General features: G+C 34.7%; 2 protein-coding genes across 4 annotated transcripts in view; both read left to right on the forward strand.

Moving 5' to 3' along the window:
- The window catches only part of LOC127851887 (uncharacterized), a 116,881-nt gene that overhangs the window by 89,624 nt on the left and 10,900 nt on the right, over positions 1–16,357 (forward strand). The window lies entirely within an intron of this gene.
- Positions 1–16,357, forward strand: part of LOC127851885 (poly(A)-specific ribonuclease PARN-like) — a 66,651-nt gene that overhangs the window by 6,780 nt on the left and 43,514 nt on the right. For all 3 annotated transcript variants that reach the window (XM_052385832.1, XM_052385834.1, XM_052385835.1), the window contains exons 4-12: positions 1,028–1,109; positions 1,744–1,979; positions 5,807–5,911; positions 6,359–6,485; positions 10,254–10,310; positions 10,759–10,836; positions 12,640–12,683; positions 15,271–15,313; positions 15,839–15,914. In XM_052385832.1, coding sequence (XP_052241792.1) covers positions 1,028–1,109; positions 1,744–1,979; positions 5,807–5,911; positions 6,359–6,485; positions 10,254–10,310; positions 10,759–10,836; positions 12,640–12,683; positions 15,271–15,313; positions 15,839–15,914 — 848 coding nt within the window. The remainder of the gene's footprint in view (positions 1–1,027; positions 1,110–1,743; positions 1,980–5,806; positions 5,912–6,358; positions 6,486–10,253; positions 10,311–10,758; positions 10,837–12,639; positions 12,684–15,270; positions 15,314–15,838; positions 15,915–16,357) is intronic.

The following is a 16,357-nucleotide window of genomic DNA, read 5'->3' on the forward strand; positions in this document are numbered from 1 at the left end:
ATTTGTTGTTTAAAAAATCCCAATTTGGTCCTTCTTGTCGATAAAAAATTCCCAAATTTGCCACATTTATCGATTGAAAACATCCCATGTGACCAGACTCCTTATCCCAAAATGGCTAAAAAGATCCCTGAAGTCTTATCCATATGAAGGATTGCATGGCTATTATACCAGAAATGGCAAAAGATCGTTGATCTGATGTCTATGACCGAGATAATGTATGAAGGCCAGCGGTGAAATGCAAGATCACCAGACCTACTGTACTGTGAATTTTGCTTCCAAAAGATTTTAACTCTCTTACAGTTTTCACGACAAAATTCATTTGCGTTTACTGGTTCTTGCACTTTGAATTTTTGAAGAATAAAATATCCAGCGTTTTTTGTGTTTGAATATATCGGGAATAATCGTCCGTAAATTTTTCTCCAAAGAACAAATTGTGTAAATATTTCTATTGAACAGTAAAACACAATGATATTTTGCACATGCAAAATCGATTCAGGTGAAGTTTACAACTGGCCTGTACACTTTTGCTCTTTGTCGGACAGTGATGCCTGTAAATTGTGGTAGTCTTCTTTCATCATGTCTGTTGTACAGAACCATTGTAGGTAACACATTGTGGAATTCATTTTTTATTTAGAATGAAAAACTTACAGATTAGTGTAGGAAAATATATTTTGTTTGCATTGATTATTAACCATTTACCACTTAGATACATATTTGGACATTTTTGTAGACCCTTAGAAAGTTAAATTTAATGTAAGACATTTCTTACTAGATTCAAGTTTTAAAGGCTTCATTTCCAACCCTTAGGTACTGATGAGCAGCAAACAGCATTAAACCTGAACAGACTGCGTGTTACACGCAGGCTGTTCTGGTTTTATGCTGTTTGAACAAACCCATTTTCACATTGCTTCTGAGTGGGAAAACAACATAAATAGATTTCAGACTGGTTTGATGAAATGTTTGCTTTTTTTCAAGCATTTAATTATCTACAACAAAGTCAGTGAAAATTGATACATTTTGATTGCAGATATACAGCTAAGCCTTTCAACTTCTACATTTTCCCGCGCCCCTTCTCGCGAGCTGCCCCTGATATTCGATTCACATGTCAGGTAAAAATGTTTACATATTGAACGATTTACTGTCCTCACACTTCTTTGTACATGTCACAGAATTCATTTTGGTTATGATTTGTGGGCTCTACACCATTCCTTTATATGTGTGGGTACATAATAAATAAAGGGTAAACTGTAAGATGCAAAGAATTTTATTAGCTGAAACAATTAATTTCAAAATGAGTTCACATAAATTGAAAATCAAAGTTAATAAGACAGTACAAATTATTAAATTGGTACTTAAAAATTGATTTAACCAACATCATGGAAGATAAACTGTTTCCATTAATTATTTTGTATGATATTGCAAATAGAATTGTTAACATTGAAGTATGTAAGGGCATGAAAAACAAACTCTCATGTAGATCATTGACTACCAAATATAATATAGGCCTTGTTCTGGAGAAGCTTAATGCATGTGCTGTCCACAGGCCTATCAGGGGCGACACTCCTCTTCAATGGTATTGTTAGATTCAAGAAAGTTTCTTAATAACAAAAATCCATTGTAGGCGGAAAGGGCGGACAGCTAAGTTTAATCTTGGAAGACACTTGACACACTTGCATTTAGCCCAGTTTCCAAGAACAAGTCTCCATTTGCATCTCATTGTCTTTGACGATGTCCATTCTTCAGAGCTCCAGTCTGGATTTCCTGCTCTCCCAGGGGTTTGACTTCAACAAGATGATTGGAGAGGGCATCTCCTACCTCCGTCCAGCAGACGAGGCCCGACTTAAGGACCAGGTTCAAAAGAAGCACGAGGTTTTCTCCTCCCCAGCCTTTATAACCCCCGGCAACACCTCCCAGGGGGGCATCCCTAAAGGTCCAGTGGAGATCCCACCGGAGATGGAGAGCTTTGTGGAAGAAATATGGTAGGGTTGAGATTTTTTCCCACAATTGGCAGGGCCATCAATCTATCAAATCTGCCGCCGAATTTCGGCAGCAGTCCCCTACCTGAAAAGTATATTTTTATCCCCAAAAAACTGATTTTTTCCCCCTCAGAAAAAATTAAAAAAATCGCTGATTTATAGTTGAAAATTGACTCCAATTTATCAAACTAGTATTTTACCCATTTTTTCACCCACTTTAATTTTGTGTTTAATCCGACATTCATAATCCAGTTTTGACCAGATTGTCTGCTTTCATTGTACATCACTTTAACACCTGTGTAATGCGATAAACAATAACACCATTGGCCAAAAATCACAGGTCATTTTGGGTGTTACCATTCTCTCTTGAATTTGCTTTGAACTACCGAAACACACCAGTGCTCACATGAAGGTGTATACAATTATAACTGTAAATGTCACAAGTCAATACTGACCTATCTCAACAATCTTTGCGCGTTAGATACAATGTTAACTACTTGCTTTTAATTTAGAGGTACTATCAAAGCCCATGCTTTCCATGAGAATGAATGACGTCATTTTGTACATGGGTCTAATTTGTGCATGCTTTCTTCAACAAATAAAACTTGACAATTGTTTTCGGATAACAAATTTAATTATACGCATTTGAAAATACTTACATGTAATAATGTTTTGTTTTATACCAATGAATAACATATGGATATAACACATACTTCAATAAGGTAGGTAAATAGCGTGTTTTGAGATTGCCAGACTAAGCTAATGCATACATAAACATGCATGAATAACCTGACAATTTATATCACACGCTGGATATATCATGGTCGCTATCTTTGGTTTAAGACAGACTTTGCATGCAAATGGACATAGCACTTGCTTGTTTTAGGAACAAAAAGGACATAATGGTGGACTTTTAAATAAGATTACTGTTATATAGATTGAGTAAAAGTCCACCTTTCTGTCCTATATAGACAGTCGCATATATAGAAATATATGTTTATAACAGTTTAACATAGTTGTTGTTTTTTTCGTTATAAAAATTCCCCCATTTACAAAAAATTCCCCCTCCAGGGCTTCCCCTGGCTCAAAAATTTCTTTAGCCAACATTTTAGCCAATTGGATTTTTTTGTAGCCAAATTTTAGAAACTGTAGCCAAAGTTTTAGCCAAGCATTTAGGACCGCCTTTTGAAAGTCTATGGGTGTAAGAACACAAATAACTACAATATGAAGCTTAAATATATTTATTACTATAATCATCCTTTTAAAATATTGTACATAACAGAATATCAGTTTATAACAAAAAACATTTATAGATATGCATACATCTAGATATACATACATCAATGTAATAATCATACTTTTATTCTACATAACAGAATATCAGTTTATACATACATCATAAGCACATGTTCAGTTCACATTGTTTACAAAATAAGCACATTTTCATTATATTAAAGATATTCATTCTTGAGCACATATTTCAATCTTTGCAAAACATAACAGTTGATCAAAACTAAAGATGGTTTATTTTCAAAGCCTCTCACTTCATATTGTTAAACAGTTATATTTGGTCATTTGGATATGATATACATCATGTTTGACAGCTTCTGTTGTTAAAACATTTTCTGTAAGTGGTGGATGATTTCTAGGCTCAAATAAATGAATGTTTTTCACGCATATTTCTTGACAGAAAGGCCCAGATAATTGCCACCATCCATTCTAGTTGCCTGAAATATGATAAAACATAGTTTTACAAACTATCAACAACAAACCAACACATAAATGTCCGTATCTTTAAATGTCCTAATTTTTAACATATCCGAAATATATTAAAACGAGTGAATGGTATACTTTTATTTCCGAAATTGTTGGTTTCTTAATCAAACTTTACCTTTCCCAAAATATTATAATAATGAAACTATTAAACAGAAATGCTCTTTTGAAACAAGATTTCATGTGTTTTTGTGAAGAAATAGTTTTTTGTTAAATGCTTTTGCAGGGCCCGTGGTATAGACATAATATTCGATAACACCTTTTGTTTTCACACCAGCAAGCGTTCTATACATAGATGGTGACGTCACTGCCAGTACACAATGCACCAGCAAGTTTCCTTTGTTTCGATAACCGGTTCTGACCGGTATTGCTGCCGACTGCGTATTAAATTTTCTGGTTAATAACACGATGATGTATTGACGCACAGTCGACGGTTTTAAAGAGTTTATTATCTGGGATGGTACTTGACAGGCAAAAAACGTTTCACCGAGCATTTTCGCCAACCGAAAATTTTATTAGCCGAATTTTAAAAACGTTTCGCCGAGCATTTTCGCCAACCGAGAATTTTATTCGCCGAATTTGCGAAAATTTCGCCAACGGCGAATTTGGCGAACGACAGCGGAAGCCCTGCCCTCCTAAGGGCTGCGGACCCCTTCCCCCAAAGTAGTGTGAGGGCGCTGATTGGGGAAAGTAACTTAACTGCACCCATTGTGAAAAATAGTGTAAAAAAACTTGAAATTGGGAAAGAAAATTGACATAAAATATTCTGATTTGGAATAATTGGTCTTTAAATTGCTTGGTTTTTAATTACAGAAACCCATATGAATATTCTTTCACATGCCTTTTGGCTTAAATGTTAATTTTTAGTGCTTTATATTAGATTTATTTACTTGTAGATAATGCGCTTGTGGAATCAATCGACACCACTTTCTTTCCTTTCGGGAATTTTTGATATGGCAATTGTTTTACATTTTCTGATTTGGAAAAACATCATCTATGGGTACTTTAAAAAGAAGCGGAAAAGGTCACTGCATTGTTATTTTGATTGTTTATAGAAAGGCTACTCAAATAAATATTGTATGCTTGTTGTTTTGATTGTTGAAAGTAAGTAAACTCAAAGGAATATGGTCGGGTCTTTTATTTGGTTGTTGATCGAAAGTTTGCTCAAAGACATATAGTTTGTACTTATGGTTGCTGAAAGTGAGGTTTACTGGAATTGACTAGAACTCTGGAATGATTGTCAACTGTTACTAATGATTTAAGAAATCTGACTTAAATAAATTACAGGCTAAAATGACAATATTATATTAAATATAATGGAACTAACGGCAGCCATGAATGAACTATGCAATTATACTCCCATGTTAATAGAACAGTAAAGTGTGTATCTGCATACTTTGCACTTTATTGTTTTAATTTAACCCTTTGCATGCTGGGAAATTTGTCGTCTGCTAAAATGTCTTCTGCTGAATTTCTAAAATTAGCATTTTCTTTGATGTTTTTCAAAGAACACTATCAGAATAGCAAACAGATTGGATCCTGATGAGACGCTACGTTCTGTGGCGTCTCATCTGGATCCAAACTGTTTGCAAAGGCCTTTAAAATTCGGTTCCCGCACTGAAAGGGTTATACATCTAGTTTTGTTTGAAAATACCAGCCAAATTCACTGGATTTTATGGTAATTCAGTCATGAAAAAGGAGACCTTGATTCTTTTACCCTTCGTACTTTCAGACTTGTTGACTTGTCTGGACCTTTTGTTTAGTTGTCTGAGACAATCAGACTACAGTTAACCCTTTCCTCATCAGAAAAAAAGGGAAAATGGCTTTATGCAACTAGAATAAAACCAGAACAGCCTGCGAGTAACTCACAGGTTGTTCTGGTTTTATGCAGTTTGCTGCTCATCAATATCTTAGAGTTGAAAATGTAACCTTTTAAATTAAAGCTATTAATTTAAGAAAAGTCATTAATTTCATTTGATTTTAAAAGGGAATACAATGTCTAAATGTGTATCTGAGAGGTGAAAGATTAATGTCAAGCCCTGGCCACTGTATTTCAGCAAGAAAGTGGAAAAGTTCCTGGAGTCAGGTGAACACGAGACACTGTCCCTACCCTCAGTGTCAGCCTTCCAGAGGAAACTCACCTACCAGTCACTGCAGGCAAAGTATGGGGCATTGCACGCTTAGGAGCTAAGTGAAAATGGCTAAATGCAACCAGAATAAAACCAGAACAGCCTGCTAGTAACTTGTAGTCTGTTCAGGATTTATGCTGTTTGCTGCTCATCTGTATCTTAGGTTGTGGTTAAAAATGAAGTCTATATAATGTATGCTGAATCTAGAAAGAAAGATCTTAAATTTAACTTGATTTTCTAAGGGACTACAAAGGCATCAAGGTGTGTAAAGGATTTACTTTTCTGAGTGCAAAAAGTATGCACAATTCTGGATTTGAAGATTTTTGTTCCTAACCTAGTAATAAATAGAAAGACAAAAGTCAACTAATATTAAGTTTAACAAAAATAAAATTCATACACAATGAGAAAGGGATGTTTTCAAATGCATTGGATAAAATACTTTTGAAATTTGATAAGGCTGAAATTTTGTTTTCTTGTCAGGTTTGGAACCGAAATCCATTTGCAAGCAAAGACTGGAGACAACAGAGAACGCTTCATAGTTGTTACCAAAGTCAAGGGAGAAGAAGGCATGAAACAGATTGAAGCCAACCGGCAAAAACAGGATCTGGTATTGTTATTTGTATAAATCTTTTCCTTTTTCATTTGTAAGCTCATCTGAGCTTTATGGAATCTGTATCTTCTATCTTCTATAATCTTAGCATACATGTCTTTTGTCCGTTAATTTTCTCCTAAAACAACTTCTTCTCCATAGCCACATAGGGCGGATTTTAATCAAGCCCCACAGGAATGATCCTTGGGTTTCCGTCTTTCAAAGTTTATATGGCCCTGTTAAGGTGGCATTAAGCAGTCCGAGTGTTCGTCTGTCCTTCCGATATTTAAATTTTCCAGACTTTGTTCCAAACGCTTAAAGAAATTAGTCAGATATTTGGTTAGTGAGTCTACCTACATGACCAACAGATGAAGGGTGAGTTTCGTTCCAGTTTAATGATTTTTGGCAAAGTAATGGGACCTCGACATATTCTCTATCATTCTCAGAGTGTTTTTACCCCCATTACCAATGGTAATAGGAGTCACTTTGTCGGTATGTCAGTTTGTCCAGAAAATTTAATCCGATCTTCACCAAACTTGGTCTAGATGAAGTCTAGGTCAAGTTTGAACAACGGTCATGCCGGGTCAAAAACTAGGTCGCTGGGTCACTTAGTGCGTTTTAAACCGAAAGTTTGTCCGGACCATAAATATGTCATTTATCGTTAGATTTTAAAATGACTAGGTTCATTTGTTCACCATCATGGGACAGTGTGTCATGCGAAAAAAGTACATAAATATCTCCAAGGTCAAGGTCACACTTGGAGTTCAAAGGTCAAATGCTTGTCCGGGCCATAACTTTGTCATTTATTGTGAGATTTTTAAATCATTTGGCAAATTCGTTCACCATCATTGGACGGTGTGTCAGGCGAAAATATTATGTCTAAATCTCCAAGGTAAGGTCACACTTTGAGTTAAAAGGTCAAAAATGGCCATAAATGAGCTTGTCCGGGCCATAACTATGTCGTTCATGGTGAGATTTTAAAATCATTTGGCAAATTTGTCTACATCACTGGATAGTGTGTCGCACAAAAAAATTATGTCTATATCTCCAAGGTCAAGGTCACACTTTGAGTTCAAAGGTCAAAAATGGCCATAAATGATCTTGTCTGGGCCATAACTATGTCATTCATAGCGAGATTTTAAAATTACTCGATACATTTGTTCACCATCAATGGACGGTCTGTCATGCGAAAGAATTACGTTGATATCTCCAAGGTCAAGGTCACACTTGGAGTATAAAAGTCAAAAATGGCCATAATTGACTAGTCACGAATGCTTTCAGATATTGAGCTGATTTTTCCTAAGTGGGTCTACCTTCACGTACTTCAGATAAAGTGTGAGTTGCGTTGGGATCCATTGATTTTCGGCTAAGTTATGGGCCTTTGACTTAATCTTTTTTTTCTAAAATAACTGATTTCTAGAGTTTTTTAAAGATACGCTTTCAGATAATTAGCTGATTTTTGGTATGAGTCTACCTACATGACTTATAGATGAAGTATGAGTTTTGTTATGTTCCATTAATTTTGGGGGAAGTTATGGGCTTTGGACTTAGAAATGTTCTCTAGTATATCATCATCAACACATGTCATTCTTTCTCAGGGAATGAATGGGCTGTTATTTTGTATTGCTGAATAAAAACTTGTTTGGTAAAAGATCACAGTGAATTAATTTGTTAAATGTAGAAAAAATGTGTTTGTTGTTTCTCTATCTATCTTAAACACTTACGCTGTATCTTCAGGACTACAGTCCATGAGGTAGGTCTGTTTTGATGAATGAAATTTAGTTTTGTATAAATCTGGGGTAGGTAGGTATTTTGGTGCCTGATTGCTGATTAGGGTATGCAATTAAAAACTACCGGTAGATAAAAAATAAGGTTATTACACAAACAACATGAAATGTACATGATAATAGATTTTATGTATTTTTAGCTCTACTGGCCGAAGGCCTGAAGAGCTTATGTCATGGCGTGGTTTTCGTCGTCTGTGCGTGCGCGCGTTAGACTTTTTTGTTTACGCGATTAAGTCCACAGTTTTCATCCGTTTCTTTTCAAACTTGTTCAGTGTCTTTATATTAATGAGGACTCGAACCCTATGGAAAATGGGTTACATTAGAGTAAAAAGTCCAGAATTATCTCCCCTTGGATTTGAGAAAATTGTGAAATAAGGCTTGTTTGCGCAATAAAGTCACAGTTTTCATCCAATCATTTCCCAACTTGCACAGTGTCTTTATCTGAATGATGAGTCAAACTCTATTGAAAATGAGCAACATTGGAGTTATAAATCCAGAATTATCTCCCCTTGAATTTGAGAAAAAAATGAAAATTCAGTTTTTTATGTGATAAAGTCCATAATTTTCATCCAATTCTTGGCAAACTTGCACAGTTTCTTTGTATCAGTGAGGACGCAAACCCTTTTTTAAAAAGAGCAATATCAAAGCAGTAAGTCCAGTATGACTTCCCCTTGAATATGAGAAAATTTTGAAATCCCGCTTGTTTACGCAATTTATTCCACAGTTTTCATCCAATTATTTCCAAATTTGCACTGTATCTTTATATCAATGAGGACTTGAACCCTATTGCATATGACCAGTATCAGAGAAATAAGTACACAATAATCTCCCCTTGAATTTGAGAAAATTCTCCTTGTTTGCGCGGTTAAGTACACAGTTTCCATCTTATTCTTTCCAAACTTGCACAGTGTTTATAGCAGTAGAGCGATTTAGGCCCTCATGGGCTTCTTGTTTTATTTAAACACTGATCAAATTTGCTTTTTGTCCCCTACAGGTTTCACGGGAGGCGACTTATGGTTTTCGCTCTGTGTGTCTGTCTGTCTGTGAGTCTGTCACACTTTTCTGGATCCTGCGATAACTTTAAAAGATCTTAATATTTTTTCATATAACTTAAAACATGGATAGATGGAAATATATGGACATTATGCACGTCATTTCATTTTGTTCCTACGTCAAAAATTCTGGTTGCTATGGCAACAAATAGACTAGAAATACTGCTGAAAATGGGGGTTTTCTGGATCCTGCGATAACTTTAAAAGTTCTTCATAATTTTTCATGAAACTTTAAACATGGATAGATGGGAATATGGACATTATGCACGTCATTTCATTTTGTTTCTACGTCAAAAATTCTGGTTGCTATGGCAACAAATAAAATAAAAAATTCTGACAATGGTGGAACCGGTAGGGGACATATATTGCTTGGCAATAGTCTTGTTCTCTTTAATATATAAGGTCAAACAAGAAAGGTTGAAAGCATACAATTGGTGTTGTTTAAACATGCAAAAATTGTATTAATAGCATTTGTATCAGACTGTGCAAATACATTGAATGTGTGCATACACAAAATTCAGTGTTGCTTTTGTTGAACGACTATGTTTGGACCATATTTACTTAATTGCATCGTCACTTGAGAAGCTGTAATTTTGTATTAATTTTATATAAATGGAGTTATTGCCCATTTTTAAGAGACAAAAATCAAATGTTCTCTTGTGTTGCTAGTCACTGCAGCTAGTAACTCATAACGTTTTGCTGCTAAAGGGCTGAAACTATGTAAACATATTAAATAGCATGTGAACTTGTGTGCCTCAGATGGTTGAGACATTTTTACACAAAGTTGTAGCCCCTTTTTATACAAAATTCAGTTTTTCTGTTGTAAGGTGAGTTTTCAAACAAAAGTGGAATATGTGAGAACCTGTGTCCTGTGGATACATTTCCAGTTTTGAAACATTGTAGAATCAGATTAAGTTGGGACTCAAGTAATTAACTTTTCTTTCCAGGATGAGATAGATGATGCAGTTGGCTTTACCCATGTCATCAAAATGATCTCACAAAGTGTATGTATAAAGATAATATGTACAATGGCTTACCATATAAGTTACCTTTTCATTTTCTGTGGCATGGTTTAGCATTTTATTTGTTGTTTATATCAGAATTTCAAATAGCCTTGATATTCCATTATATTTTTTTATGTTTTTCTGTTAATGGTAAGAGTTGTTCATGTATTGACAAAATCAGTAATAATTATCCGCACATGTTTTGTCTCAACTGGATTATTGTTTATGAGGACACAATTATAATGTAACGCTTCCCAATATTGATACAAGTCAAATATTTTATGAATGTATGGTAAATATGATTATCCTTACACATTACACATTTATTATACTTTATATTGTTTTTATGTAGCAACTATCATACAACATTACAGCATGATAAAATTAAACACTTTACCATGATGCCTTTTTCCCACTTGTTTATGAAATCATGTGTGTTTTCCGCCAGGGCAAGTTGGTGGTAGGACACAACATGCTGCTTGATATTGCTCACACCATCCACCAGTTCATGTATCCCCTGCCGACAGTAAGTTATTCTTCTGCAGTCTTAGAAACTAAACACTTTGGCCATTGTGGCTTACCCTCGTTCTTTCAGTTCTTGTGTAATGAGGTCATATGAGCTCGTTCTGAGAAAGCTGGCCTTTATGCCTTCTTTAAAGGAAGTGTCTTTGATACAAAAATCGAGTCTAGGCAAAGTATTGACCCTTATTAGCCTGTGTAGTCTGGGATGATATTTTACAAACCTGCGATAACCCTTTGAATGCTGGGAAATTTGTCTTCTGCTAAAATGTTGTCTGCTAAATTTCTAAAATTAGCATTTTCTTCGATTTTTTTCAAAGAATACTATCAGAATAGCAAACAGTTTGGATCCTGATGAGACGCCACGTTCTGTGGCGTCTCATCTGGATCCAAACTGTTTGCAAAGGCCTTCAAAATTCGGTTCCCGCACTGAAAGAGTTAAGGGCAGTTTTTCCAGAACAGTGCCCATATGAGCTTCCTACACAAATGTACATGCTTTTGGTTTGTTTAGCCACTATTTGCAAACACAAACATTGTTTGGTGATTTGAGATGTAAGCAGATGTGTCTAGACTATCAAAACAGGGTAGACTTAATTGTAACTGGTTATGATTATATAACCACCTTGTGCAAATACAATAACATAGATTGTTGATTTGAGGTGTTGAGGCGTTTGGGCCTAGACAATCAACTTAGGAACACGAAATTTTTCTGTATTGGTATCTGGTAGAAATATCACAGGGCAATAATTCTGTGTCATTCAACATTTTAACCTTGACCTGTGTTTGTTATCAATTTATCCATAGATATACAGCAAATTAAAGAAAATTGTCACATTCACTGAAGGTCTTATTTCCTTTCTTGAACATTGTGATATCATAGATATCTAAAAAAAGTTCTTAGTGAATTGCATTATTTCATGAAGAAGTCAATATTCTGACAAAACTTGAGGTTTTTTTTCCCCGGCCATACGCGGAGGGATATTGTTTTTGCATTGTCTTTCCGTCTGTTTGGCACTTTTGTGTCCGGAGCCATATCTTGGAAGTGCTTTAGCGGATTTCATTGAAACTTAGTATGAGTATATATATGGATAAGAGGATTATGCACGCCAAATGGCATTATACACCATCTGTTAATAACGGAGTTATGGCCGTTTATATCTTGTAAAAATGCTTTTTTGTGTCCAGAGTCATATCTTGGAAGTGCTATGGCGGATTTAATTGAAACTTGGTATGAGTATATATGTATATTTATATATATATATATATATATGGATAAGCGCATGATGCACGCCAAATGGCATTATACACCATTAGATAATAACAGAGTTCTGGCCCTTTGTATCTTGAAAAAATGCTTTTTGTGCGTGTCTGTAGTCATATCTTGAAATGGCTTTGACAGATTTCATTGAAACTTGGTATGAGTATATATATATATGTGGATAAGAGGATGATGCACGTTGGGGTTGTCCATCCGTCCAGAAAACTTTTATGTCCAGAAGTATATTGGCGGGGGATATTAATTCAACGAATTTGCTTGTTCTTTATTATTTTAGATGAGGATGACCATTCTGCTCAGCCAATGTAATTTAGAGTTTTGAGTCTGACTTAGCCCTGAGTTTCAGGAAGAAGATGTTCATATTCCTATAACTAAGATTTGAGTTTGTGAGCTTGACATTCTCATTGCTCACCTGAGTAGAAACTCAAATCTCGTCGTCTGAGTTTAGCAAATAATTTGTGAATATTCATGATACTAAGGGAATGAGTGTTTAGCCTTGGGTATCTCCTGTCAGCTATGTTCCCTATATTGCAGGAATACCAAGACTTCAAAGCCATGTGCAGATGTGTGTTTCCAAGGTAACTCCATGCCCTTGAGTTTAAAATGAGCATCATACTGTTAAAACTGAGCTACATGCATGTGCATAAAGTGTTGGCCTTGATAAGCCTGTAAATTTTTTTGCCTAGACTGAATTTTCATTTAGAAAAGACATTCTTTATACAAAAATTATTTACTGGCAGAATGTGTCTTCTCCATAGGCTAATCTTGAACGACACTTGATGCATATGCATTAAGGCCTGCTTTCTCAGAACGTGCCTCAAATGATAAAAGTTCCCAAAAATACGTCATTTATTGGTTCTTATTTTAAAAAATCCGCACTCAAGCTGTTTCAATTCATTTGCAAGAACATTATATAAACCGCCCTTTGTGTGTCAAACGATTATGCCATGATTAAATTTTAATTGATTGGATTATTGGATCATTGGTTAGTATTTTTCAATGTAATGTACCCAGTTAATTCATCCCATCAATCCTTGATTGAAGAGTCCCAACTTGTCAAATAAAGCATATACCGTAAAACGTGTAAAACGCGCATTTATGTATAACGCTAATCTACTTTTTTAAGCTAAAAAATCGGGAAAAACAGTTTTTGAAGCAAAAAGATCGGGGGGAAAATTCCGTACCGCAAGCTAACTGAAAATCGTTATATTTAACGATAACGATACAGGGTTCGACATTTACTTTTTTACAGAAAGACCGTCGGACCAGCTTCTCTTAAAATGTACTAGCCCGAACCTGATGTCTACTAGACCACAAATGACATAGCAAATGAACACAATTGTGTCATGTAACTGTTTAATCAGGATTTATCAGTAAATAATCAGTGAACACCAGATTTTTTTGATGCATAGAGTAAAACAATTAAATAAAACCTTGTTTGCTTTTCTCTGTCAAATTCAATCCATGGAAACTGACTCGGTTTTCCATCTAGGATAAAATTGACGTTTTCGTGTTTCTTCATATTTACGTTTCATGTCAGTTTAAGCGTCGGATTCTTTTTTATTAACTGATTTGTCGGACGAAAATCCGAACTTGAACAAAGCCATTTTTTAAATTACATTCTCTTGTCTGCTACGCAAAAATGTTTACATTGACGATACCAATTTTCGATAGAAGTCGTAAAATCATGCTCTACAGTTTTACGACACTGCAGAAAATCATTAATATTCATGACAACTTGACCAATGGAAACAAGCAATGTCTGCAGGAAGCTCGCCTTTGCGTCTAAAAATAGCGATGAACCATGTGAATGCTCCGCATTTATTTAAATACACTAGTTTTGTTTTAATGTAAATAACTGATACGAGAGTAATTTTACACATTAAAAATAAAGGTTTTCACAGCAGTTAGTTATAGTTATATGAATCAGTATAGATTTTTTTATGTATGACCAGTCGGACAAGCTAGCCCGCAGTTTTACTAGCCGGACCACCGATCTTACTAGACAATGTCTGTCAGACGTGCCTTAGTGTCGAACCCTGCGATACAACAAGTTTGTGTGTGGTTTTTTTTTAAATCATGCGTGAAAATTAATGTTTGGATTTAAATTAATTATGCATGAAATGCACACTTTCCACGAGGATACCATCAAGGTTTTCATCATATGTCTCCGAAGTAACTGTCCACAATTTTATCGTGGAGGAGTACACATAACGAATGGATTAGTTATAACTAAGAAACTGACATTATCGATTGGTATTGTCTCGTGATTATTCATGCATGACTAATTCACAACCGCGCATTTTATTTACATTGCCGATATCATGCGTTCTTTTCGAGTGTCTATAATTGACAGGAGACTTTAACGACTCAAACTTCTCAACACCATTACGACATTAACGGCGATAAACAAACAATTGAGGTGTGAAGCTGTTTGCCGGTTCGCATGTTTTGATAATAGCCCAGCTACACACAACTTGACAGGTGAAGCAAATTGCTCGATAATCACATCCTCAATCTTGACAAGACGTATGAAAACGTGTAAACAAACACAACATCAATTTTATTAACACATTTGAAAAGCAAGATAAATAATCATTAATATATCGGGAAAGACCTTGGGACATACTTTTGTAAATCGACAAGTGGCGCCAAATAAATTGTGTAACCCTAGTACAGTAGGGTATAATATTGTGGGAAAACAATAACATTTAAATAAAAATGGCTTCCTTGTTTTTCATTCTCTTCTTCAAATTTATTTGATTTCAACGCTCTGTACGTACCTACAAAAAAGATAGAAAATATTTATGTTAACTTTATAATGTTTGTCAATCTTATTCAGATAATAAATATAACACTATTATTAACATAGTTACAGTTAAAACACCGGGAAACAGAATGATACGAATTACCGCAACTGGGTAACTGACAAGGAAAAAATGTCTTGGCATGGCTGTAGTTGTGCTTAACGCACATCAAGTTTTTAAAATGAAATTTTGGGGTAAAAAAGTGCGCCTTATACACAACTTTTTACGGTAAAAAGTATAACTAATATGAAAAATCACAAATTTAACATTTCCCAATATATTTTTTTCAATACATCTTTTAACACATTAGTTTTCTTCCAGAACTTTCATAAATGCATTTGTTGTGTATATGTTTCAGGTTAATAGATACAAAACTTATGGCCAGTACACAGCCATTCAAGGTACATATCAAAATTATTGTCAATTAATTTTATAAATAACAAGATGTGTTTGTGAAACACTATGTCCCCCCCCCCATATATTTGACCTTGAAGGATGACCTTGACCTTTCACAACTCAAAATGTGCAGCTCCATTAGATACACATGCATGCCAAATATCAAGTTGCTATCTTCATTATTGCAAAAAGTTATGGCCAATGTTAAAGTTTGGGGCAAACAAACCAACAAACAGGCAGGGCAAAAACGATATGTCCCCCAGTATAGACTGGGGGACATAAAAATTCCTATTTTAAAGACACAAGTCAATTTCATATATTGTAGGATCTTATCTGATTGTTTATGAAGTTATTTAAATCTTTGTATTCTATTTATTAGATGTAATGAATACTGATGATGTCATCAGGCCAAAAGTTTGAGGGTGCAAAATGTGTTAACAATTTATCTTTGATCAATACATTAACTATATTATGAAAAACATTTTTCTTTTTTTGAGTATTTTATATATTTGTATTTGTTTCTTTTACAGGACAAAATAGACAACTCAGGTCTCGGAAATCTACTTCATATAACACAGATATCGCCATTCAGAAAGCCCAGTATTGGTAAGATTGAGTTTGCTCCCTTTAATTGTTAATTGCATAACCAAAATACCAAATTGAAAAGCAATTGCCAACAGAACTGAATGATTGCAGTTTCAATGGTACTTATTTTTGTTATAGAAAAGTTATCTTGAGTATTAACAACCTATTTTTTAGTTATGTGAGAACTGCGTTTGTGAAATGACCTTATAATAATAACTGCAATTCTGTGCCAAAACATGCACAAGTCATTTAAATGGGTATTGTCATTCATCAAATGTTAAATTAATTTAGATAAAGGTATCATAAAATGTTAATATTAACAATAACAGTGTTTTTTAACGGCAATTTCGGGGCCGATATTCGGCCCCATTCCCTTCCAAAAATAGTATATATTTCCCCCAATTTTTTTGAAAAAATCCCCTCCAAAAGTAAAAAAAAAAAAAAAAAAAAAAAATTTTTTTTTT

This window comes from Dreissena polymorpha, chromosome 11, assembly GCF_020536995.1.
Source record: "Dreissena polymorpha isolate Duluth1 chromosome 11, UMN_Dpol_1.0, whole genome shotgun sequence".
In the NCBI taxonomy this organism is placed as follows: domain Eukaryota; kingdom Metazoa; phylum Mollusca; class Bivalvia; order Myida; family Dreissenidae; genus Dreissena; species Dreissena polymorpha.